Below are 26894 nucleotides of genomic sequence, written 5' to 3'. Positions count from 1 at the left end.
ATCTAACTGTCCCATGTGAACACTGCCGGCACAAACTAAAAGATACCTACTTCACATTAACGTAGTTCTGTTTGAAAGAGGACTATGTTAATGCTAACTTGGTACTTTTCAGTTCATTCCAGCAGCATCTACACAGGAGAGTTAGATTCACACCTCTGTAGTCCATGTTGTAGTGCAGTGTAGATGTAACCTGGGAGTAGCACTAGTTGAGATGGATTATGTCTAGTGATTATAACACAGGACTCAGAATCAGAAAATAGAGTTTATTCTGGATATCAAACTTGTGTCCCAATCATGCAATCAGATCCATGTGGCTGGACCTGTAGATCCACACAGAGCCCCGGGGAGGTCAGTGCAGGTCTGCACAGCCTCTGATCTGCCCAGGAAGATCCAATTGACGATTGAGGAGTTATAATGTAATCTAGGGCAGTGACCTTAACTGCTTCCTCACCTGAAAAATTTGTATAATCATACCTATCCACTTTTATAGTTCTTCTGTGCAGTTTGGGATCCTCTGGTGAAATGAACTGTAGAAACGCTAAATATTATCATAATTTTGTTTTTAATAAGTTTTATTCATTTATTTATACAACTTAACTGAGGGTAGCTTTAGCAAAATCAAGAGAGATTTCCCTATCTGACATATGCAGTGAGAATATTTTTAACTTCATGTACAGTCAGATACTTCAGCCAACGGTCTCTTTGTTTTACTACTAGATTTCTTAAAATGTTAGTCATTGAAAGTACAGATTATAAACTCTTCCTCTACCTTCTTTTTACCATCATTCGATCACTCCTTCCCCTCTTCTGCTTCCTCTTTCCTTCTTTTCTTTCATTTGCTGTCAGGAAAGTCTGCCTTTCAAGGGACAATTCTGTACAGAGTGGTACCAGCAAAGATTGACAGCTACAGACGCTATAACAGTGAGTCTATTTAAAATTCAAGAGGAATTTTAAAGATAAAATCTTACTCCTCAATATATGTTTGATTCATCTACACTTGTAAAGTGTGTCACCATTACCTGCTTATGGCTACACTACATGTTTTTGTCTGCGAGCTAAGGACACTTTTATTGGTTGCTGACAAATGCCATACTCGTCATGTAATGAGAACATATTCTCATTCTCTCTGTGCATGTGTTTCTATATATCTATATAATGTATGTGAGCATGCAACAAGCTGTCAGTTACGTTGGCTTTAGGCCACAGGTGTGGAGTGGGGTGCAAAGCCTTTGGTCTCATTATTTCAGCCATGTGAGACATGCAGATTTCTGGTATAACTACACTTTCTGAAGTGTGTTGTTGCTTTTACTTATAAGAAACTTGCATACAGCGATTATTGAACATATAAAACATATTTTTATTTAAAGAAAAAGAATGTAAAGGAATTTTAAAGAGAAAACCCCGTGTTTTTTTTAAAAATGAAATAAATTACATTTGATTGTGCACCGCACCCCTCTTCTCCTGTCCTGCTTATGATAGCGATAGCTGACAGCATTATGGCTCTACACATACGTTAAGGAAGAAGGTAAAAGATCTATCAGTCAAGGCTAGTTTCTAAGAACCAGTCTGCTCATTTCTTCATCTGGCTTTTTGCCCTTGCATCTTGGGAGCATGTCTCATTCCATGTGCTTTCCTCCTCTTCCTTTCTTTTTCTCCTTCTGTGGCAGCTCTAGTTCTCAGAATAAGGCAGAAAATATGAAGATGAAAGTCAAAGACAAAGATTGGCAAAGAGGAGGAGGAAAGGAAGACAGAAATCCTCACAACCAGCTGTCATGCAGAACTCTTACCAGCCAGAGAGCCAGCCTCACCACTACATCCCCTCGACTTGTGCACTGTCACCCTCGCTCTAGGGCATCAAGTGGTCAGCACTCCCACCCTGCGCGGGCAGTGAGGTCTCATGTTTACCTTGGCATACCTCCAATGCAGCTGTCTGCTCAGGACAGCCTTGCAGTGACGACAATGCTTCCTGGCCTTCATTCTTCCCAATCCTTACTCTGCCTCTCCAGATAGCTGTGGATAGTTGCTCTCCCAGAGACTTTGGACCAGGTACTTTCTTTGTCAGTGAGCACTCCCTCATACATTCTGAGTCTGCTTTGAGCAGTCATCTCCTGCTCTGTTGCCTCTCATCCATCACAGTTTGTTTTTTAGGGACTTGGGTTTTTACCATTCCCTCTTCTTCCTGGATCAGAAAAGCTGCTGGTGCTTAGCTCCCAAAAGAGGATACTGTCTGCTCAGCAGTTGCTTCACTGGTTGTCTGTTTGTACAGATTAATTTCTCTTTGTGGCTCCTCTTCCTCACTCACATTTCAAACACGCTCTCAGCAAAGCTGGAGCAGACCCTTTGATCTGTGGCCCCTTTGTCGTCTTCCTTGGTGGCTCCTTCTCTGGTAATTAGTTGTGAGGCTCTCTTTATTCTTTCAGTTTCTACCCAGGCAACTTCCTATCTCTGTGATGTTGCTTTTGACAATGCTAGATGTACAGTTAGGTCCATGGCCTCTGTAGATATTCGTGTTTGCATTTGAAGCTAGAAAGCTGAGAAAGGTGCCAAGTAGTTCCTATAGATATGCCTCTCTAGGCATGTTTGAGACATGGCAAGAATCTGGTTTCCCGGTGCTTTCAGAGATGCCTTCTCCTGATCTGGTGCCGAAAGGGGATGTTTAATCACTCTTCCTCCTATTTCTGTAAGCAGCTCATCTTGAAGACAAGATTCCTTCCTCTATACTGACTTTTACTTTCTTTCTTCCGCAGTGGCCCTGCTGAGGCCCTGCTAAACCTGCCTCCTCTCAGATCCTACCCAATGACTTTTGGTGTTACACAAAGTGTTCTTTGAATTCTTCAGATGCTCATGACTCCATTTTCAAATCCTTTGGACATCTCCATAGAGTCATTTTTGTTTGAGAGCCTATTTAGTGCAGTCATGATAGCTCACAGAATGAAGGAATTCAGTTTTTTATTATTATTTCTCTCCTGTTCCTGGAATCTGATTTGAAAATAGGACAATTCTTTGACTTCTCCATAAATTAATCTCAAAAGTAAATTCACATTTACATATTAAGGAACTCACTGTTCTTCCTAAAGCGTGTCTTGATTCCTCACTTTCACAGCAGAGGAAACTTCACTCCCAGGTCTTCAAGCAAGCTCAGAAGTTTTACCTTTCCAGTATATTCAAGGCTTTATGAAAATCAAGAGTTGTTCATTTTGCTTTGGAGAGAGAAATGAGCATAGTGGATTAAAAATTTTCTGTTAGCCTACGATCAAGATAAATGACCATGTCCTAAAATTGTTAATGTCATTCAGTTACGACGCAGCAGCTTTCTGAGCACCAAGGATTGAGTTACTCCCACTGAAATTTGTAAGATTGTCTCCCTGCATTTGCATTCATCATTATCCATTGGATCTTTCCTCATCCGCTGACATCACTTTTTGGCCATTAGGTATAGCAAGCTCCACTATACAGTAAGCTTAACTCTAGCATGCTACTAATTAATTTGCTGGGGAAATTGCTGCTGCTGGATAGGATGGCTGAAGGACATATGACAAAGAAAAATTACTGACCAGTAATTTTGTTTATCGCAGTGCTCTCTTCTCCCATCCTACATTTCTCCTGTGTCCCCTCAGAGAATGCTGCTTTGAATTGTTTTATTTTTACCATCTTAATTTCTCTCTCTCTCTTTTTTTTTTTCCCCTCTGGAAGCCCTGTAACTGAAGGAAGTGGGCAGATTGGTGCGTATTTAATGCCTTGTTTGACAGATATTTGCCGTTTAACTTCCTGGTAGGTGGAGCCTTAATGCTGTCAATAATAGCTGTTTAGTGTGATGGAAGAAGAAAAGATTGCTACAAACAGAATTACCAATGAGTAATTTTTTTTGTGCTTTCTACTGGTCCACCACTTTACTCATTGTATTTTCTTTAAAAAACATTTTCTAGTCTTTGAGTAACTGTTGCTGGTCAGAGTTCAGAGAAAGCAATATGTGATTCATGTACCTATTTATAATCTGAATACTGTTGAAATAGCTTATCATGAAAAAAGTTAATGCATGCAGTTTAAAACAAATCATGAATTTTAGCAAATTTGAGGGAGAGGCTTCAGCTTTTCCACTTCTCTCCAACATCTCCTAATTTGCCTACAGTATTTCCTTACTAAAGAGAAAATATAACTAATACTTTACATTGTAGCATCTGTGTAACATTTGAGGAAACAACCATGCTAAAATTGGGTGAGGGACAATTTTCCTGGATAAGAATTAGCATACTGAGAAATGTTGCCTGGAAAACAAATGTGCAGATGGAGAAAGGGGGAAAAAAAAGCTGGTGAAGAGAAAGAAATGCATCAAATCTTTCCAAAGATTCAAAAACCCACCTGGAGAAAATGTTTTATTAGGCTCAGAATAGACCCTTTTTCTATGGCTGCCAGGAAGAAATACTGTTTATGGTTGTTACAGGTTCCTTCATGTAGTGTAAGCAATGTATTCCTGCAGCCACTCAGAACAGGGGAGATGAAAATAATTCAGAAATCAAGAAGGCAGCAGACAGAAACACAGTAAAACCAATCTAAAATGAAATTGTGAGAATACTCTGAGACAGTTTATGGGAAATGGAAAACCACCACCAGCTTCAATATTGATGGCTCCACATTCATGCTAAAGAGAATTCTGAGTTATGCTCACACTGCACTGCTAATGCATGGTGCAGGAAACCACACCCCTTTACCCTGCATGATTTCTTGCTAAGGCATAAAGAATTCAGGGCTGCTTGTCACATAGCAAGAATCATTGTGCTAAGGAAAATGAACATGTTGAAAGGAAATGACAGTGTTTGGAATACAAAATTACTTCTTTTGAAGGAATATATCTGAGAATAATAAATAAATGAATGAATAATGCAGAGAATAGTCTAAATTTGCAATTTGTATGTATTGTATACTGCAACAGAAGCATTTTTAATTACTGTTTTGCTCAGGTTATAAAGCATGTGCTTGTTTCTTAGAATGTACATTTATAATCATAACCTTATTCTGAATCCGTCTTTTAAATCAAAGTTCCACATAAACTGTTTTTCTTTTGTTTTTAGTATTACTGAGAGAGAGCATGAACATAGTGTCAGGGAAACACAGGACCTTCACAGAAACCAGGGCCAGAGATGAGTGCTGGGTGCGCGTGAGCACAAAAAAAAAATTGTGGTGGGCTATGTGTGTGCACTTGCTGTGTACGTGCTGTCTCCTGCTTGCCGCTCAGAAGAGAGGACCCTTCCTACCTTCTTAACAAGATAATTATCTGGTTGTCACCATGGAACCACCCATATCATGAATATTCATCAGCGAAGAGTTCCACAATCCCATGCTACCAATCTCTACTAGAGGGGAAGAGTATACTTCTCCTCTCTCTGCCTTGCTTTCTTCAAAGTCAATGGAGGCAAGAAACAAGCTCCATTTACACAATTCTCCCCTTTATCCCATTAAACACAGTTGACAGCATTTCTCTCTGGATGCCAGACCTAATTAGGAAAATCTCTTAGCTGTCTTAGGTGTTTGCTGTTGAACAGCTGACCTTTATACCACTTGGTTGGGTAAAGCTTATAGGGCATCAGGGAGGCAGGGCAGAAACATTGGCTAGCAGCTACTTTGCCACAGTTATGTTGGGGTTTTTTGCCAATACCATAAAACAAAGAGTAATAATACAGAACAAAGAAAAATGAAATTGCTAAACAATACATTAAAATAAAATTTTCTTTGAAGCTTGAAAATGGTTTTTCTTTTTCTTTTTGGCCTTTTCATTTATTTCCATTTGGAAACAATTATTTTTCCTGTTTTGAATAGAGTTAAAACAAAAATAAACAGCTGTGGTAAAATTAAGATCTTAAGCTTACACAATCCATTATCAAGTCTGAATATTTCTTTGTGTTCCAGAATCCTGGACTGATGCCAGCACAACTCTGGGAATATTGTTTGTTAATGAATTAAGTCTGATGGTTCTTCTAATCCCCATTTGTCCTAATCTCAGAACCACTATCATTTGGCACAATTTAGAGAGTTTGCTCTAGGGAGACCTCAGACTGAAATAGCAGGAGTGTTGTAGGTCAGGTCTTGAAATGCCTTGACAAAGTTGTGGTTTTCTGAGAAAGAATTAGGTCCGAGCAGCCTCTAGAGATAGTGTTGTTAAACTCTTACCTACATGAGTACTAAATTATCTAACACATTCATTGTGTAAATGAAATAAATAGCAGAGACAGCACTAAGGTTGTGAACATGTTTATGCCATTTTATATATGTCAGTGGTCCTCTACCTTCTCATAGATAATAGACTAAAAGTTTAGCTTCCTGGAGTTAGGTTTGGGAAAATTAACTTCTTGCTGCTGCTGCTGCTCCTCCTCCTCTCCTGGATTCAACAAGTTAATGTTAATAGGGGGCAGAACCAGACCTATTAGTCGCAGTCAGAAGGGGAATGCCCTGACTCCTGGCGGTTTCTCCAGTTTTTTAGCCAGCCCTCCCTGCTGCAGAGCTTTCCTGAGGAAGATGCCAAACTTTATTTCAGATGTTTAGACTAACAATTCAGTTCCATTATGTGTCTGTCTTAATTCTCAGCTGTGTCCCAAGGCTGCATTTGATTTTGGGGGAGGTTGTCCCCTCAGTTCTGCTTCCCCTTCTGAGGCATTGGCAGCAGCTGGTGCACGTGCGGGCTTCAGGAAGAAAGCTAGGCAAAGAAAAGTCAGAAGCAAAAGGAAAGGCCTTTGTCTCCTGCTTCCCCAGGTAGCTATTTTCCCTGGTGGTCAGGGATTTGTCATGTCTAACTGGGGGAGACTTTTACATATGGCCTCAAAGTAATCATAAAATTTGACTGACAATCCTGACTCCAGACAAATATTATAGAAGGCAGTACAGATCATGTGGCAAGTTGTGCATGAAGTACAACAGGAAAGAATACCTTTTTGCAAGTGGCTGCTAGAATTGCCATTGCCTCAGAACTATCTGAAGGTCTCCCAAACAGCTCTTTCTGGAGATAGACACCCCAGTGGTGCCAGGCCTTCTCAATTTTAAAGCAAAAGAGCTACCTACCTATAGCTTTGATCAAATGTGGTCACTGGACATTGTTCATGTATCTAGGGAGCTGTACAGAAATTACAGGAACATCCTTGTCCCGTTCCCAGTCTCAGCAACACATGGAAAGGCCACTAAATGAATGAAATCATCCATCACCTACTTCATATGGGTAGGTTGCAACCCATTTGCCTTCTTGTTGCTAGCCTCAAGGACTTGGGGCAAACAGAGCAGGGCCCTGTCTGAAACATCTAAATACATTCCTAATGGAGGCTTGTCTTCAAAGCATTCCCCTTTAACCATCCTTAGACAATTCTTACCTTTTGCAGATAGATGGCAGTCTTATTTTTCCCCAGTTTCAGTCATTACCATTTGATCTTACATGTGCTCTCAGGGTCTCTCTCTCTAATCATAGTAGAAATAATATATTGTCTTTAGGGGAGAAGGAAACTCACTTACCTCTTCACAGATAATTTTTCTGATCTGAATTCTGTACAGAAAAATTATGACTCAAACACACAGAGTGATACAGTTCCTGGAATATCTAGCAGTGGATCTTTGGAGGTGTGTCTCTCTCAAAGGATGTCTGTTGTTGCAAGACCAGTCCTCCATCTGGGACCAGACAGCTTTAAAATGAATAGTTGGAGGAAGTGCTTGTCGCTCCCAGGGACCTCAAAAGAGAGAAGTCAACAAATAAAATTAATTCTAGGAGCAAAGTTGCAAAGTTTAACTATCCTGTTAAATCAGTGAAACAATGCCTTGAGTTCCTCTAGACGTGCCTTAATATGGGTATATAAGAATGTCCCAGCAAACAGGTCAGGTCTCTGTAATATAATGTTAGCAACATGTTCAAGAAAAGGAAACTTGGGGCTTTCTTAAATTTCAGATGGGTAATCCTCAGAATTGTCATAGCATTCATTCCTTAAGTAAATTCAAGAACTAGTCCTCCTTTAGTTATGCATCAAGATCCAATTTTTAGGAGAACTGACAATCTCAGGGCGGAATAGTCATATTTCCTGTAATGAGATGTGCTAGTCTGTCATTTGTTCAGCATATTGGTCATCCAGTTTCAGCTAATGCTGTTTCCTTTGTTTTGGAAGAAGTATTCACGCGTTGGTACCCAGGGAAGGATGGAGGAGATACATAATCTACTTAGTTCTGGATGTCTGTGGTTAAGAGATGATCCTGGTTCCCATTCTGGAGGCATGCTACTATGAACATCCATTGTAATTAGCACCAAGAAAAATAGGAAAATTTATCCAGGTTTACTGAAAATTTCCTTTCTTTAAGTAATAAGGTCCACATATCCAGATACCCTGAAGACAAATGGATCAGTCAAAACAGAGATGGAAATCAACATCCAAGGATTTGTGTTTGTCATTAGATAGAATTTAGCATGATCTGCAGTAGGATACTTTGTGTTACTTTTCCCTCAAAGTTTGTTTGACACGATCTGTAATTTAGGAAAGTAGATTTGAGTTATCCTGGCTGTGGAAGTTCCCTCAACTGGAGAGGACTTCAAGAGGGGAAGGCATTCTAGTCTATTCTCTATTCATCACCCTGGTATCTGAGTGTCTTCCAGTAGTGCATCAGGCATTGTGATTACACAGCTGTCATGTGGTATTTGTTCTCTTACACTCCACTGCACTTCTCTCTGGGAAGAGAATATGTGCAGTATAGTGTCCAGGTTTTTTTTTTTTTTTTTTTTTTTTAAATATCAATGTACCTGTTGCTATGTGTTTATGTAAGGGAAGGCAAGGTGAAAGAAATGTGCCTTGCATTTGAAGAAGAAAGTGGTTGGGTTTGTGGTGGTCCTTAGTTCTTTGGAGAGATCACTCCACAGCCTCAACATCCCCGGAGAATGTTCTGTCTCCCATGCAGATGAGGTTTACTCTTATTGTTGAGAGTTCTGTTGTGCCGGAGGAGTGTAGTTGTCAAGGACTGTTTTCGCCCGAGAGCTTTATAGATGATCTTTTAGATACTCAGGCCAGGGAATAATTTTGAAGATAAGGACAGAAACTTTGAATTTGATTCAAAATTCCAAGGAAGCCAATGGCGAGAGCGGAGGACAGCATGGTAGTCAACGTTGCTGAGGAGACACGCTGCACCATTCTGTACCAGTGGAGTTTCCTAAGTGCTGAAGGCTTCATGCCCAAGTATGTCACATTCTGTAGTCCATCCAAGAGGTGAGAGAGGCATAAATAACTGAAGCCAGGTGTTTGTCCAAGTTTCCAAGCCAAGCAGAGTATGCTATGCATGTGTACTTTTCTTATAAGGCTGTCTAAGCTACAGAGAGATTTAATTCTTCAGCAGGAATACTATTATGCCACTTAATTGATGGCAAATTTGTTTAAACAGCTTTTAGCTATTTATTTCCCCTTTAGGTAATGTGTCTTTAGATACTAATTGCACAAATGGCTTGACATGAGTCAAACAGATTTAAAGTACAGTATGTCTGATTTCCCTCCTTCTGAGTTTTATGTGCCATAAGTACGATAGCTGAACTAGAACTGAAGTTAACTCTCATTTCTTGGACTCTCTTTTGAAGTGATCTGTGTCTAGTGAAGAAGGATAGCAGTGATAGAAATGATAGCAATGATAGAAGGATCTATAGGAATGGCTGCCTTCAGGGATAACGTTTTGATATTGGAAGAGTGTGTGCGTGTGTGTGTCTGTCTGTTGTGGATTGGGAGAAGTTCTATCTTGTATGAGAAAATGATTAAAAAAAAAGACTAGAATAAGAAAAGAAAGGGCTTCCACTTTAACTGTGGTTTTTTTTTTGTTTTTTTTTTTTTTGGGAGGGGTGGGGCATGGAGGTGGGCAGGGAAGGACCGCTATTTGCCTTGGCCACCATTCTCTGTTTTTTAAATATTGTCAAGCTCTATATCTAAAGTTTGTTTCTCCTCTTCCTCTCCCCTGCCCCCCTTTTCTGGCAGGCTTAAGAGATGCTACAGGCTCTGAGAGTGATGGTGGTGACTCAAGCAGCACAAAATCAGAAGGAGCCAATGGAGCAGCAGCAATCCAACCCAAAAAAGTCAAAGGAATTGGCTTCGGAGATATCTTCAAAGACAAACCTATAAAGCTACGGCCAAGGTCAATAGAAGTAGAAAATGACTTTCCACCAGTAGAAAAGGTACATATTGTAACATAATTCTATTGTTGTTGTCATTATGGTCCTTCAAATGAGCATGACTTACATCCCCAAAGTACTGAATTTTATGCTAAGCTAGAACTCAGAGCTTTCTGGTTTCTTTCCTATTCCTTACTTTGGCTGACTCCTTTTGTCATTTGTTGTGCTAAGTGCAGGAAAATAGATTTCTGTGGAGTTGATAGTAACTTATCTACTTAATTGCCTGGAAGAATGTTATTTCAGGGGAGGTTTTATTCCTGTGCTCACATCTCCACTCACTGGCCTCTGTTCTAAATAACCACTAGTTCAGGGAGCAAGACTTCAGAGTCTATATTGGAATTGTGGTTACCCATATGACATCACAGATAATAATAATGCCCAGTTCTTATGTAAAGTAACATGGCAGAAAAAAGTCACTGTGTTATCAGGCTGCCAAAAAGAAAACCTCAAAAAGTATCTACAGAATTTTACTTTTAACTTAGTGCTTCGATATTCATTTAAAAAATGCATGTGCAAACTACCAAACTTTGTATAGGTGACCTTTAGAGGGAGGAAATTGTTTTATGTCCTCCTTTTGTTTCCATGTGGTGTATAAAAAAAGATTCCGACTAACACTTTGGGGGAAAACTCTTTGTTAAAGATTCAGACACCTTCACCCTTTCAGTTGAGCCATCAAAGAGGTCCAAGGAGAACCAGAGAGAGAAGACAAGATTTAATATTTCTAATAAGCAGTGTGGAAAAGGCTTTTTAGCTTTTTTCATGCCTTCTGTATATAATGAAGTGTATGTAACAGTGAAAAAGGCACAAAATCCTTCCCCTCACCTTTATACATGATTATATTTATCTAAGGTGTTTGAATAAGCTGATAGGTGAAGCTTGGTTTTGTCAGACTTGAGCATACTTGGAATTCTGCTTATCTTTGATAAAATTCAAATTAGATCCTTCTGCAAAGTAAACATTTATAGGTGCTGCTTTAAAATGTTGAAAGAGCTTGTTAGTACCACCAGAACTAGATAATGAAAGATTGGTGGTGGTGGTTGTTTTTCCTTTTTAAGTTGATAGCAATGGCTATTTAGGACTGAATTCATGTAGGCCCCAATTCAAGAAAGCATCTTTCTTTAGGATGACACTTGTGGTCAATAGGATTTAAGTTCCTGCCTGAAATTAAGCATGTATTTAAGTACTGTGTTGTGCTGGGGCCATAAACAGGTCCTATTTACGTTAGAAAATATGTATTTTTAGTAGTTCATTTCCAGCATGTATGTAGGTAAAGAAAACCAAAATATACAATGCATGCAGATATTTTGATGAGTTAGAGGCACAGTCAGTATTTGCAGGTAAATACTGTTTGTTTATGATTACTGTATACACATTCACCTATGGCTGATGCACATATGGATCTTGACCAGAACTATAAAGGTATTCAATATTTAGTTATCCAAGTCTGATTTGGATGGCTTGGAATTGACAAACTGTAGTGCTCTGCTAATACCACATGATTAGGGTTGGAAGAATTAGATTTTTATTGGTAAATGTTGGTAAACTTCAATTTCTGTACACACGCAAACCAACAAAAAAATTTCCATCAATGATAATTGAAATGTATAGATAGGTAAGAGAACAGGTTGAGAACTTTTTAGAGTTTTATTAAAGGCTATTTACTTTGTATATTTTGACATGTGGTGTTGACAATTTATGTTTTAATAGTTATCAAACTTTTTTTAATTTCTATGTCTAAGGTCATAAAATAATTGTCTGACCTCCCCTCCCCCATATGTCCCAAAACTGAAAATTTAAATAGATAAAAATTAAAAAGCTTAAAAATAAACTTTGATATTATCCTTTGAAATTATATTTAAAAAATTGAATTCTGCCAAGCCTACATGTGATAAGTTTCTTGTGTTTGCAGTTTTCTATAAAAATACAGAAATATTTAGTGAATGAACTCTATATAAAATAGTATATCCACTCCTTCATTTTTTAGTCACTCATCTAATATGGCTAAATCTGAGGTGTCCATCTGGTAGATATTAAAAGGCTTTTGTGAAATGAGAGGTGGTCTTGGTCCAATTTCACTGGACAGGAAGTATCATTATCCCTATTTTGCAGATGGGGAACTGAGACGGTGATTTGTCTTCAGTTTACACAGGAGGTCTGCAACATAGCCTTCCAAATCCAAAATGAATACAAAATCCTTAGAGTCTTAGCCTGGTTCCTTAATTACAAGACCATTCTTCTTCTGTATTCACATTTCTCTTAAAGTAGTTTTTTTTTTTAATGGAATGTGATTACATCAAATTTGCAGTTAAAATACTTTATTTCCTGTGTTTAGTAACTTGTCAGGCTGCAAGTAGGAAATGCTTGCACAACACTTACCATATGCACCTAACCTTTTAACAGCTAGAGAACCCCTCAGTCAAATGGAGTCTCAGAATGACACAAAATAATCAGTAAAATATACCATCTCACCCACCTTGTCTCCCACAAAATAATCATATCATGTGATTACAATCATTGCTGATCGTAACACACATTTATTATACACTGACACATCATTCTCTCTGGATCCCACTAAACTGAGTGGATCACTAACCAGATATCTACACAGTGAGAGCTGCATGTAGGACTAGAAAGAAAAATGTATAGAGAAATTGTTGTTTTAAAGAACTTACACATTTTGGTTAGTGTGCAGGCTGCTTTGGTTTTTAGTTCTTGTAAAGCTCTTGCATTTATTAAGCCTCTTCTCAGAGCATTATTTCTGATAGTTAACTCTGATCATCTACAAGAAGTAACCTCAGATTGGGAATGTCTCCACTCATCTCCTTTTGTGAAGACAGAACAGAAGAGAGAATTCACTTCACATTTAGTTGCTCTCTCTTGCCACCCCCTTCCCTGCTGTACTTCCCTGACCATGCAGACAAGGATGAACTGTATTACAACTTTGTAAAACACTACATTTGAAACTCAGTGCTTTCAAACACTTACTTTAGCACTTGTGAAAATATCATAGATCATATCTTGAAATTTCTATCATGTAGGTTTACTTGAAAATGAAGTTCTTTCCTGTTTCTACTGTTTGCATTTGTTTGAGAATTTAACTTTGATGATGATGATGATGATCCTTAATTATACTTCAGAACTGTTTTTTTGGGGGGGGTTTTGATATCCTTTTTAAAGCTTAGGAAGGTTTTAATGAGCAGATGTTTGATACTCTTTGCATACACGAATATAGAAAGTTAAGATTGAACATAGGTTGACACAAATAATAAAATCAGTCTAATTCAGCTTTGATGTTGTATATGTAACCTTCATATTCATTGAGGTATTAAGGAGATTTCTGATTAAATAATTGTTTTATGGTATTTCAAACAAATTGAACTGCATCAAGATTCCATATTAAGCAACTGGAATAACAATTTGTGCAGTCATAATTTTCTATCAGTTTGAATTAATCATTAAATGGAATTTTTCTGACTGTAAATTTGGCATTTTTTAAATATCTTTAGCAGAAATTTTAAAAATACAATTGATTGTATGTTTTATATAATTAAAATGTGTTTCAGGCTTTTTTAAAAAAGAACCCTAACTTTATATCCCCTGAAACTGAAGAGGATATATTTCATTATGACTTTAAAATAATTTGTTCAGTGGAAGTTTGAAATTAAAATCATTTTCCGGAAGTGGTTTGGATGACTCTGTAGGTTGCATTCTGCCATCTGAGGCATTACTAAACCTGTTCCACAGCATGCTGCTGTGGTGGTTACTGTGCTGTAATAGGGTCAGAAAGTTTGGTTTTACCTCATGTGAAAGACAACCTCGTGATGATTTCTAGTCATTAAAAAAATACCGTGGCACATTTCCCAGCAGTAGGTACGTCTGCCTGGCTGTCCTGACTAGATAATTTATGATCTTCTTTCAAAATTCCTGTTTTCATTTAAGGTATTTTGCTTCATGTCCTTATGCCTAAATTTTATTGTATTGGTGTTGATGATTGTGTTGTTAGAATGACTACTACATTTTACCATCAGAGGTAGCTGCTTTTTAACAGTGGATGTATAGATACACGTGTATTTGGAATTTTGCAAAATGTTTTGAAGCTTGCTAAACACATTGTATAAATCAAATAGAAATGAGAGAGGTATGGCATTTTACAGTTTACTAAATATAATTTACAACCAACATGGTTAACCTCTGATTTACTCTTCAGTGTCCACATTATCATTTCAATCATGAATGTCTTTATAGGGGAGCTGGAAATGTTAAGATTTTATACTTTTGTTGTGGAAAAGGGGAATCTTGGTAATACTTAAGTTTTAAAAAAAAAAAAGTAGTAAATCACATGGAATTTTAGCTTCTAGCTTTTGAATTGGTGAAAATTGGGTAGTTGGAATTTGACAAAGACCAGTATTATTTTCTAGTTTAATTATATTTATTAAAAGATTTTCTGTCTGAGCTGTTTACAAAATTTTTTGCATATTGCTTCTTATGTTGCCTTTTCTGGCTATCATATGCATGAAGCCAGTGGAGCTGAGTTTTCTGTCTGGAAAGGCGAGGAAACCTCTACCCTAAAGTAAGCAAAACTACGAAAAGTTCCAGGCTTCCTGTGAAATAAACAAATGCAAGCTTTGTTTTCCTCAAAGCTCAGATGGTCCTATATGTGACTCAGTTTTAGGCTTGGTCTTTCAGACTTGTGAGTTTAAATACTACAAGGAAGTGGGAGGACTCCAATGCTCTTCTTGGACATTTTTAACTGTAGAAAGGCAGCTTTACTTCACAATGGGAGAGGAGGTATTTCTTTTTAAACAAGCTTTTTTTTATCTGTAACCATCTAATACTATATTGTAACTTATACTTTGCAGAGTAAGGATGTTTGGGAGAAGGGCTCTTTGGATTTTTTCATCAGTGGACAAAAATTGTGTACATGAAAATGAGCTATTTTGTATTGGTCAGGATCCTGAGCAGATGGGAACTCCATCTCTGTTAAGGAGGAGCATGTTAAAATAAGAGATTACTTTGTGAAGACATATTCTGTCCTGGAATTGTTTAGCTGTAATTTTTTCCTTTTCGGTCAGTTGGCCATTAAACTTACACAGATGTTTTCAATTTCTATACTATTTTGTTTTCCAGTCTTTTACTCTAAAGAATAATGTAACTTTGCAGTGCACATAAGCAATAACTATTACACCGTCTTTCTAGGATGGGTAGCCGTTTCAAGTATTTGCTTAGTAAACAAAAATCTAGTTTTTTCTCCAAAATAATTGAATATGACTAAAGTTCTTATTCCCTGGTAGAAAAAGAGAGAGAGCTTTAGTGTTTCATTTTCTGTGAAGGTGACAATTGGAGTTTGCAGTATGAATGGGAAAAACGGTAATTATGAATTAATTAATTTAACTAATTAGATAAAAATTAGTAATTTCTCGATATTATCAGACTTTTATTCACTAAAGTAATTAAATCTAAATACCAATCATTACTTCATGTAATCACAAGGAGAATTTGTGCCAGTTGGTGGTGTGCCTTATGAAATTATCTAGCACATTGAAAGGAGACACACTGAATAAATTATTTGATACTTTGTTTTTTGCAAAGAGCTTTTTGTTTTTGTTTGCTAGATAAGTTCATGCACTTAACAGTAGAAGTTCTTGTCCAAATATGAAGTGAAGCTACAAGATTCCCTGAATTGACTTTTAGGCTTACAGTATGCCATGTGTCTCTCCTTTTCCTGCCTTAAAAAAAAAAAAAAAAAGGAAGGCGGGGGGGGGGGGGGGGCACAGACAGGACAAATATAATAGCCAGACAGTCTACAGGATGAAATGTCTATAGTCTGATTTTACAAAGTATCTTTTTAACTTTGTTGACAAATGAAATTTAACAAGCAAATTATCTTGATGCAGAAATAAACATTTTTTTATTATCCAAAAAAAGCTTACATTATGAGAGTTACTAGCACCTAGTGAAAATCTTTCATTAAAAATGATTGGAGGAGGGGAGGAGTGGGACTGTACACTGCTGGCCTGAGGAAGGCCTTAGAGCAATGCTGCTCAAAGGGCGACTGGAAGCCAAGTACAGACTGCTGCCTACTGTGTTCTGGCTGTTCAGATACTTACTGCACTCTGGCCACCCAAGCAAACAGCAGCAAAGCTTCATACACCGAGCTGACTGTTCTCTTTAAAGCTGTCTCTGTGTGTAAGGCGCTTGCTGCAGAGGAAAACTAAGATCACACGATTCTAGTCATTTTCCATTTGTATTCCACACTCCAGAGCTTCATACAGAGGGAAACAGATAAGTTCCAGTCAGTTTCCTTCTTCATGCTGTGCCAAAGAACTTTATCCTTGGAAGGGCTGGTAAGAGAAATGGATGAGGATGCTAATCAATTTTCTCTTGCAGCTTTTTACTATAGAATTTGCTGCTAATATTTTGCTGCCCAGTAAAGAATTTTTTTAATACAAACGTCTCCAGATAAAACAGAATAAAGGTATAAAACTAAGCAGGATGGATAGAAGGTCACAAAAAGACGATAAAAGGTCATAGAACAGGGAAAGAGGCTGGAGAAAGAAGGAACAAAAAGAGGGAAAAGAAAGTCACATAAAGTAAGAAGTAAACCATAATGGAGGGTGGGAAAGATTCCTTTATTGCTGTGAATGCAAAAAAAAACTTTTACTTTCCACATTTTCAATCTTATCAGTTTTCTTTTGGTTGTTGGATTTGAGGTTTTTTGAGGGGAGACTTTGAAGGAGGATTGACTATGACTGAAGGGCATTCCACAAGTCCTTAATTCAGGCAGATGGGCGGAAAAGGTGTTTGTAACTGGAACCCAGGCAGTAATAACTGTCCGTCACTGTTTCAGAGGGGACTGAGAGTTAGAATAGCAGAACAGTTCCTTTATTAGTTAACTTTTGAGAAGATTATTGAACTGTTTTTTGTCATTGCTGGCATTATAACTTTACTATAGAAGAACTAAGTATTATCATTTTCATTACCATGATTAGGGAAAATGTCATATTACTATCTTTCTTTTGTCACTTGTTATAACTTACCATAAACATAAAAAGAAAGGAACACCAGTAAAACTAAAAGTAACGCAGCACAAGATTACAAAAGGCAGTGTTATCTGGTGGGTTACCAGAGCATAGAACTAGGGGGTCAGGAAACATGGGTTTTATTCCTGCTTCTGTCCTGAGTTGCTCTGTTGCATCTATAAAACGGGGGAAATGTTCCCCTACCTCTCAGGAGTGTTATGTGAATAAAATCCATTAATAACTGAGAGTTGCTCCGATACTGTGGTGATGAGGGCTAAGTAAGTACCTTTATAGATAGGGTCTTCTATCTGCAAACCTATGAAGTATCATGAAGCTGCTGATGCAAAGAAGGAGTGCACCACTACTGGGAGCACATAGGCCTGGTATTGGGGAAAAAATGCCTTATCTATCCATTGAGGGAAAGAATCCAGATTGTTTTTAAAAATATGAAAATGCTACTTCTAACAGATGATGCTACCAAAAAGGAAAAGGGAACGAATGGCAGCATAGACACAGAATAAATGCCATTTTACAAAACGTTACACAAGAAAACACAGTATAATAAGAGAAAAATTCTTAGGTTGTGTGACAATTCTGAAGTATTTGTTGGGCAGAGAAGCCAAAATTATTCTTCTATCAGTGAACATAACTTTCTTGATACAGTGAATGAACCAAGGGATCATAGCTATCTTTAAGCAGCAGCATCATGGGTGGTAGGAATAATAGGCAGAAGTTCAGGGCTGCGCCGGTGAGCCAGACAGCAAGAGTGGAGGGCAGGGAGGAAGGGTCTGAGTGGGGGTGGGGCCAGGGGTGGAAGGGGTGGAGCAGGCAGCTAGCCTCCCCAAAGGGAAGGTACACACGCTGCCCATGAGCAGCATTCCTTGTTCCTTTCCAGGTTGCACACACTGTTCCTGCTGGAAGTGGTGGGCAAGGAGCCACAGTGGCAAAGACTCTGAACCTGTTTGATTCCTTATAGCTGCAAAGGGAGGCTTAGAACAGTGTAACAGCCCCATTCATTGCTAATTGCTACAAAAAGGGAGGTTTCACAAAAGCAGTTTTCTGTGCTGGATGGTGCAATCTGGAGCATGCAAGTTGCTGGCAGTCATGGGAAAGCATGTAAGGATTTCAACCATTACGTGTAGACTGACTATGGAGTCCTTCTCAAATGATGGAAAACTGATTGTGTTTTGAATTGCAACCCACAAGTGATGGAATATCTAATGAGGGATACTGGGAGAATTGATCCCTTCATTTGCACGAGCCTTAGTCTGTAGAAGTTATGATTAAAAATAAATAAAGGGAGGAGGGGGAAGAAAGAAAGATGTCCGCTAGAAGAATAATTACCTTACTTTTCAGATATGTTCTTGCCAGAAATCTGACCTTCCATTGTGAATCCCCAGTTTGAGTGAGAAAGCAAGTGACTTTGTTGACTCAGAGGTTGTTCTCATACCTTATTTAGCTCTGTATATTTTTTTGCTCCTTTGAGATAAGACAATTGGTAACATGGTGCATAGATTTCATTCTGCATTTGCTTTTTTTATTTCATTTGCTAAGCTTTTATCTGATCTGTGATTCTAATATGTCTTGCTCCATTTGTTTAGGCAGTATCTAGTTAGCTAAACTGTTGCTCTCAATTCCCTGCATTCGCTTTGTCACTTGGATACAGTAATCCCAATAAAATCTCTGGGGAGGAAAGATTTTTAGTTCATTAACAAAAGTGATAACTAGCACCATCAAATGTCAAAATTTCAGATTGTGTAGATTCATAGATTTTTAAAATTAAAAGGGACTGTTGTGATTGTCTAGTCTGACCTCCTGCATAACACAGACCATAGGACTTCCCTTAATTTGTGTTTCAAGTCCAATAGTTGTGCTTTAACTAGAGCATGTGTTTTAGAAAAACATTACATTTTGAATTAAAAATTTCCAGTGATGATGAATCCACCACAACCTTTGGTATGTTGTTCCAATGATTCATTACCCTCACTGTTAAAAAATTGCACCTGATTTCTAGTCTAAATTTCTCCAATTTATTATACTTTTATTTGAGCCCTCATATCAAATTTCTGTTCCCCATGGTCGTGGGCAGTCTGGCCTAGAGGTGAGAGCAAAAATCTGACCTATCAGTTAGTTAGAGCAGCGCCCAAGGGTTAATCAGAGTTGCAGTCAGAAGGCTCAGCGGAGGTCGGATCTGAGAGGTAGAAGTCAGGAAGAAGCTGGTAGCTGGAGCAGGAAAAGTGTTGGGTAGTGCTGGGGCTGGAGCAGGAAGAGGTACACACTGGGGCTGGAGCAAGGCTGAAGATAAGAGGCAGGGACAGGACTAATTGCAGCTGGGGGCTAGGAAGGCACTGAGCAGCCACTGGACTGTTGTGGCTACTGATCTTATGCAAAGCCTGCTGACTCCCTCAACCAATCAGACGGCACACTCAATCAGACAGCTTCTATCAGGGTCAACTGAGCTCATTAGGCTGCCAGGAGACTAGCTCTGCTGCAGGCTAGATCTGATCAGTACCAGCACTTCCCCTTCAAGGTACCTGCTAGGGGCTGTGGGACCAGGTTTCAGGAGGTGTTTCTTATGGAAGGGCATATACGAGTTGTGGAACATGGATGTTTTCTACCGGCTTCCATTATCGCTCCTTCAGTCCGAAGCCCTCTCACTCCACCACATAATAGAGTTTACGTCAAACTCGCGTGCAGTCTAGGAGTTCCTGAACCTCATAGGCCTTCTCTTGGCCCTGTACATCTATGAGAGGTAATGGTAAAGTGGAGTTGTTGGGAAAACAATTCTCCATGTAAAGTTTCAACCAGGAAACATGGAAAACTGGTTCTACCTTCAAGGATTCTGGCAACTTGAGCCTGCTCCAGCATCTTAAGTGGACCTAGAATACTGGTGGTCTAATTTGGCTGAGGGACAGGTGGATTTTTCAGGTGTTTGGAGGACAACCAGACCTTATCTTCTACAGACAGGGTTGGTGTGGCTTGCCATTTTCGGTTAGTGTGACATTTGTAGTCCTCCTTGGTAGCTTCCAGGTATACAGTAAGCACTTGGTGGACCTGGTGAAGGTGGGCAACTAGATCTGTTGTGGTAGGGACTAGGGAATCTGTAGGTGCAGCTAAATGAAGGTGACAGTGGAAACCCTAGTTTGCATCCAATAGGCTGTGTTGGGTGGATGCATGGGTGGAGTTGTACCCAAACCCTGCATATGGTAGGAGGACTCCCTGGTCATCCTGACAATAATTGAGAAAGCAGCAGAGGCATTGTTAGAGGACCTAGTTCACTTGCTCTCTCTGCCTGTTGGTTTGTGGATTCTGAGTAGGTAAGCCGCTCCATTCCTAAAAGTTTGTGGAGTTGGCACCAAAAATGGAAAGTGATTTGTGAACCTCCATCTGAGACTAGTATGGTGGGCAGCCCATGGAGCCATGATCTAGAAAAAGGTGGGGTGTTTCCTAGGCGGCTGGGAGGGAGCAATTGGAAATAAAGTGCACCATCTTAATGAAGAGATCAACCGTAACAAGGACAGCAGCATACCCTTGGGAGTGAGGTATCTCTGCAATGAAATGCAAGGATACCAAGGACCAGGATCAAGGCAGGATAGACAAAGGCTGGAGAAGAGAGAGTGGTTTGGCAAGTGGCCACTTGCTCTGACAGCACAAACATGAACTATTGTACCTCTTAACACCAGTACTCAACCCTGGACACCAGAAATACTGAAACACTAGGTCTTGGTTCTGAAGCAGACAAACTGACAGGTAACTGGTGTATTGTGACACCTTTTAACACCCTGTGAGTCTAAGCTGGCTCTCTGAGAACTATAGGCACCTTCTGTGACAAAGCAAACCATCCTTCAAATGAAACCTGAGCTAGGCAGAACATTAAGAACATCTGATAGAACTGATAGATCTTAGTAGCTGTGAGGTCTTGAGGAAATAGGGCCTGGATGAAGGACACTAGGTCCCTGTTTGTTGTCCCTCAAATAAATTTGATGGGTGTAAAATAGTAGTGCAAGGGAGCAGCGTCTGACTCAGTGTATTCATCCTTGTGGGGCCAGTTATCTGCCTTTCCGTTCTGTGATCCAGGGTAGCATTTTGGATCTGGCAAATAAATTGGATCTGGCAAAAAAAAAAAAAAAAAAGGAATGAGCAGATCTGTCACTGGTTCAGAGCTATTCCGAATTCTTTCAGTCAATAAGGACCTGGACCAGAAACTAAGCTCCCTCTAAAAGGTGTCTCTATTCTTCAGATGCCAAGTTACTTCTCGTAACAGACATAATTCTTCTCAGCGGGGGGTTAGTTTTCATGAATAAAAGGCACAGGAATGGAGTTGGTTTTGAGGGCCAGTATGTTGTGACGGAACAGCTCCAATGACAAAGTTCAAAGCTGCTGCCTATATGGTAAAGAGCTTGACAAAATCTGGGTGCAAGAGAATGGGATCTGAGGTCAAAGATCTCTTTAGCTGATCAAATGCCAGTGTGTTTCTGGTGACCAGATGAAGTGGGCTCCCTTTTGAAGGTATGTAGTTATCAGGACAACTAGGGGAGAGAATCCTTTGATAAAATACCTGTAGGAATTGGCAAACCCAAGAAAACCCTGAATTATTCTTACATCCTTTGGGGCATTCCACCCAGAGATGGCATATAGACCTTTCATAGGTTCATTTAGTTCTTTGGGGGAAATTATATAGCTGAGGAGCTTGATTGTGTCTTTGTCAAACTCAGGTTTCTCCAGTTTGTAGTATAGATGGTTTTGGTGGTGTCTGTAGAGAACGTGGTGTACATGTTGCTCATGCAGCACCTGGTTTTCAGAAAAAACAAGACTATTGTCCAAATAAATAACCATGAATCAGTCTAATATGATCCCAGAAGGTATTATTGATGAAATGCTGGAACATCACCAGAGCATTACATAACCCCAAAGGCATAACTAAATATTCAAAATTCCTGTATCAGGTATGGAATGCAGTCTTCTATTCATCACCTTCCTTATTCAGGCAAGGTTGTAGGCCCCATAAAGATACTTTGTAAAAATCTTGGGCATTCAGAGCCTCTCAAAGAGTTAATAAGTGGCAAAGGCTAGTGGTTTTGGATCAACACTTTGTTCAGAGCTGCTTAATCAAAATGGAGCATAAGCAGTCCATGCCAGCTGAATCAGGCTCATGGATTCAGGCTAAGAGGCTATTTAACTGCAGTGTAGACGTTCAGTTTAATGCTGGAGCTTGAGCTGTAGGACCTTCCATAGCTGAGGCTGTATTGACTGGAAGTCATGTATATAATGCTTCTTCATTTGACCAGATGAAATGAGCTGGTCTCAGTCTTGTTCCTGTAGATAAGGGTCTACTTCATAAAAGCTGCCAGTCTTCACAATCATGGAAGTTTTAGGAAAGAAGTCAGGGCTTGGACATGGAAAAAATGTGTCCCCTACCTAAAAGTAGCCCTTTCAGGTTGGACCAGGTTTGAGGCATGTTAGGAGGAGCACATGGAAAATATACTGATACTGTTTTTCAGCACTGAATGGATTTCAGTGATTTACTCATTAATGTGAAAAAGAGTTACAGAAGAGTTACAGTGCTCAGAGAATAATGCATTCCTTTGTTGTGTTATGATTTGTTTTTTTCTGTTCTATTCCTTTTCTTTTTATTTTCATTTTGTTTGTTTTATTTGTCTCACCCTTATATAATGGAAAAGCTACTAGTTTGCATATTTTGTGGGGTTTTCAGGCTAGGTTTTCAGGCTTTTGTTTTATTGTGTCTTCCCACTTCTTCCATTGTCTTGTCCTTTGCTGCTTCTCCTCTTTATTGTGTGCCTTACACAGTATTGTCAAGCCCAAACATTGAAAAATTGTGAATCAGAACCCATAAAATCATGAGATTTGCTTTAAAATCAAGGGATTTTGTTTAAAAAAGAATGTTGGGTTCTTTTTATTTGACTTCTGCTTTCTGAGCCTTTAGAGTATGTACACATCACTTTTTCAGGCTTTTCTCTGCAACCATGAGAACTAGAATTTTTTTTAATGAAAGCTGAGGGTTTCATGTGATCACATGGCTCTTGGATCTGGGTCTTTAAGTAAAACATCAAATATTGTGAGACTAACAATAATCAGCAACATGGTCTTTTTCTCTACATAGCACTATATTTTCCTTTCACATTACGGCTCACCAGGCACACACAATGGAACAAAGCAATGTGGGAGAGTTACTTAAAGGAAGAGACAAAAGATAACTGTTGCATTGTCATAATACCAGTACATGTTGAGTTAAGTGCAGTACTGGTAGGTAAAATGCATGTAATGTGTACTTTTTTCACATACTGTAAATAACATTCAATGACTGTATACACCGAATACTACAGGATGCTACATTTCTGCATTTAAAATTATAGAAAAAATGCAATGATACTAGATTACCTGAGAGATAGTATGTAATCATGCCATTGAAGGTGTTGTAATACATACCACAATAGAGCAGAATTAAGGCTGCACATTCCACCTGAATTCAGGCATTTCCTGGCTTTTTAATATTTCGGAGAAACCACACTATTACTGGTTTAAATTAAATATATTTGTGAATAATATCATAAACTGCCTAAAAGGTAATTAATCTGATGGAACTAGGCAAGGTTTTCTGTCAGGAAACAAATGGACAAATATATATTTGAACTTCTTGTTCTAAAAGTGCATCTTGATGTCTCTTTATGCCTTTTTTTTTGTTTTAAAAGAACACTGTTATGTGTTAAATCTTCATTTAGCAACAGCAAATAAAATATGAAAAAATAATAAATGCAGAACTATCAAGCTGCCTGCATAATACACCAACTCAACCATATTATATTTTTGTAGCCTCCCATTTCCATTGTTTGTCATCATTTCTAGTGTTGTGTCTACAGGCAGATTGGTGCTGGGCTTGTCATTTTTGTCTTTAAAGTGCCATGTATACACAACAGAATATAAATAATTCTTCTTCCACCAAGATAAGTGCTTTTTGTTGTTCATCTTAATGTTATTTTTACGTCTCTTTTCAAGTATCTTTTGACATCACTGATCTTTCTCTTTAGCCAGCTAACTAAAGAGTGATTTTCACAATAAGCAACAATAACCTTTTTCTTAACTCCAAGAGATAAAGCAATTTTGAAAAAAAACTTTTAATCTTTGAAAGCACATCTGCCTGTTCAATATTCTGAGCATTGGCTATTAGCCTTAAGTGTGCTTGTACAGTTTACCTGATGAAAGACAGCAGTTTATCTTTTTTTTCACTGAAAGAGAAAACAAAGTTTAGATGTGGCACTGATGAACAAGCAACTGACACTGCTCAGATATGGAAAACCCGAACAAAATCCTGCTTTGGTCTAAAAGTCATCTAATTTGGAGTTCTCTGCACTGTTCATTATTTTTTGCTTTTCTGCTCACTCATCTGCTTAGATTCAGGTGTGCAAAATATCTATATACCTCAAATACAGGAAGCATAAAAAACATAAAAGCTCTGACATGCAGCACTTTATTTCTACAGCACTGTATGGACTGAAGATAATCTGATATGATCACAACCTGTTTAACACAATTTTGAATGAGAATTACAGCACTGTGATAGTGTTCTTCTAGTTGTGGCTTAATCTAGTCTGAATCTATTTTCAAATGCTCATAGTCCTCTCTGAAAATAATTTTGGCCTGAAAATTTTTGTTTGTTTCAATTTCAAAGATGAATTTTAATTAAGTTAAAAGAATTCTGTTTATGCATAATTTGATGTTTGTAGATGTGTGCCTGTGCTCAGGTTTTAAACTGTTTAACTTTAAAATATCATACTTGCCCTGACTTTAGTCTTCAGTGAAGTTGAGGCTTTAATATGTTTGAAGCAGTTTGGTTTGGAAATAACAAAAATACTATTGCTTAAAATATTTTATACTATGATCACTAGTATGCTGTCTATGCTGATCTTCTGGATGTCGATGAGAGTTTTGCTCATTTACTTCAGTATGGCCAAGATTTCATCCTAAAAGGATTTTCATGTTTGTGAATTTATTAAATAATTTCCCCAGAGAAGGAGTACTCAAGATATCAGTGTTCCTTTTATTTGCCATGCAATCTGAAAACAACTTTTTAAAATTTAGCAGAGAAATGTGTGTAGCAAAGTAACAGTAATTCCTGACTTGTATGTAGGTTGTTTACACAACTACTAATTTGATGCGAGTACAAACAGCAATTCTACAGGAAAATGCAGTACAATCTATTGGAGTATGTGGTATTGGAATATTTTCAGATTCTGCAATTGCTGATAATCTGGTTTGCCGGCCTGCAAAGAAATTGCGACATATGCATCAAAAAGATTTTTTATTTCTTTTCACTCTGCACTGTGTGAAATATCTTCTTAGAAATTAGGAAATAAATTTTTTTCAAGTATGTTTGAGTGTGGATCCCACTAGTACATGAAAGATTGGATTTTTTTTTTTGAATAGCAGTGTCCATTTGGGCCATACATGCATTCTGTGCCTCCTCATGCTCCTATGGGAGGGCATAAAGAATGGGGCAGGCACAACCTTCTCTCAATTCTTTATTACCACTCATGGTGACAGGACAAAGCCTGGTGAGTGTCCAAACCGCTAGTTCTTAATTTTAGCTAAACCTTCTACAAAGCTTCAGTACTCTTCTAATTCTTCCACATACGACCACTGTGATCTATGTTGACTCATAGAGTATTGACGATTGACACCCCCTGAACAGACTCCCCATTACAGGGGTACTTAACATGACTGACTTGAAACCTGTGGGGTTCAAGACTTGTCTATCTTGTGATGGATTAACTCCCCTAAAATTTGAGCACAGCAGGTGTCTCCTCTGTTTAGGAGAGTCATATATACTGAGAAGATGTACAGTATGCCAATCATTCTCCTCTAGGATGTGTCTTGAAACTCCATCTCTTGGAGCAATCCACAAAGGTCTCATCAGACCCTGAGGGGATGAGCTCCAGAGTTCTGCTAGCAGTTAAAATGGCTTCATCCAGCGACCTATCTAGCAGACAAGCAATACTGAACACTGTCCCTGAGAAAAGACCTGGCACTACCTCTGATGTCCCTGATGTCCAAGTGACATGGACATCATCAACACTGAAGCCAGCACCAGTGACTCTGGTACCAAAGTTTGGCACTGAGAGAGGGTGCTCAGAACACAGAAGCTGAGACTCCAGGCAGAGCTCAGTGTCCTCCCATAAGGACAAACCATGTAAAGCCTCTGGATATAAAACCATCAAGCCTGACATGGTGTCAAAGGCTGGTGCTAAAGAGCAGGCCAAAATACAGAGATGGACTCCTCTGGGACCAGTCCTGGCGCCAGTGATGTACCTCTCATTGTCAATGCCTACATCCCTGGGCACGTACCAAATCACCTGCTGGTGTCAGTACAGACCCCAGTAGTGAGAGTACTATATACACTGGTGATGACCTTAGAGGTCTGTTCTTCGAGTGCTTGCTCATGTCCATTCCACTATAGGTGTGTGCATGCCTCCATGCACGGTTACTCAGACCTTTTTTCCCCTTAGCAGATACTGTAGGGCTGGCTCGGGCGCCCCCTGGAGCCCTGCGCACAAGCCGCAGTATATGAGGCGTTGCTGGCCCTACTCCCCCTCAGTTCCTTCTTTCCACCTGTGGTGGTTGTTGGAATTATCCTTGCTCTCAGCAAGTACTATTCCCTTTGTTTGGACTTGTTTGATATTCTAAATTAATTTTAGTTA

The 26894-nt window shown here is 38.8% G+C and overlaps 1 protein-coding gene across 5 annotated transcripts in view; it reads left to right on the top strand.

The window, feature by feature from the left end:
* SH3KBP1 (SH3 domain containing kinase binding protein 1) overlaps nt 1-26894 on the top strand; it is a 333778-nt gene that overhangs the window by 188084 nt on the left and 118800 nt on the right. For 4 of the 5 annotated variants that reach the window (XR_010919120.1, XM_067545015.1, XM_067545016.1 and 1 more), the window contains 2 exons: nt 847-921; nt 9969-10165. Coding sequence is in view for 4 of the 5 variants with exons in the window: in XM_067545015.1 (XP_067401116.1) it covers nt 847-921; nt 9969-10165 (272 nt within the window). In the remaining variant the exon portion in view is untranslated. The remainder of the gene's footprint in view (nt 1-846; nt 922-9968; nt 10166-26894) is intronic. The other variant, XM_067545017.1, reaches the window with a different exon arrangement.

Source organism: Emydura macquarii, unplaced genomic scaffold (assembly GCF_026122565.2).
Source record: "Emydura macquarii macquarii isolate MOO-44397 ecotype Brisbane River unplaced genomic scaffold, CSIRO-AGI_Emac_v2 contig_1043, whole genome shotgun sequence".
NCBI classification, from domain to species: Eukaryota; Metazoa; Chordata; order Testudines; family Chelidae; genus Emydura; species Emydura macquarii.
This window is presented reverse-complemented; position numbering and strand designations above follow the sequence as displayed.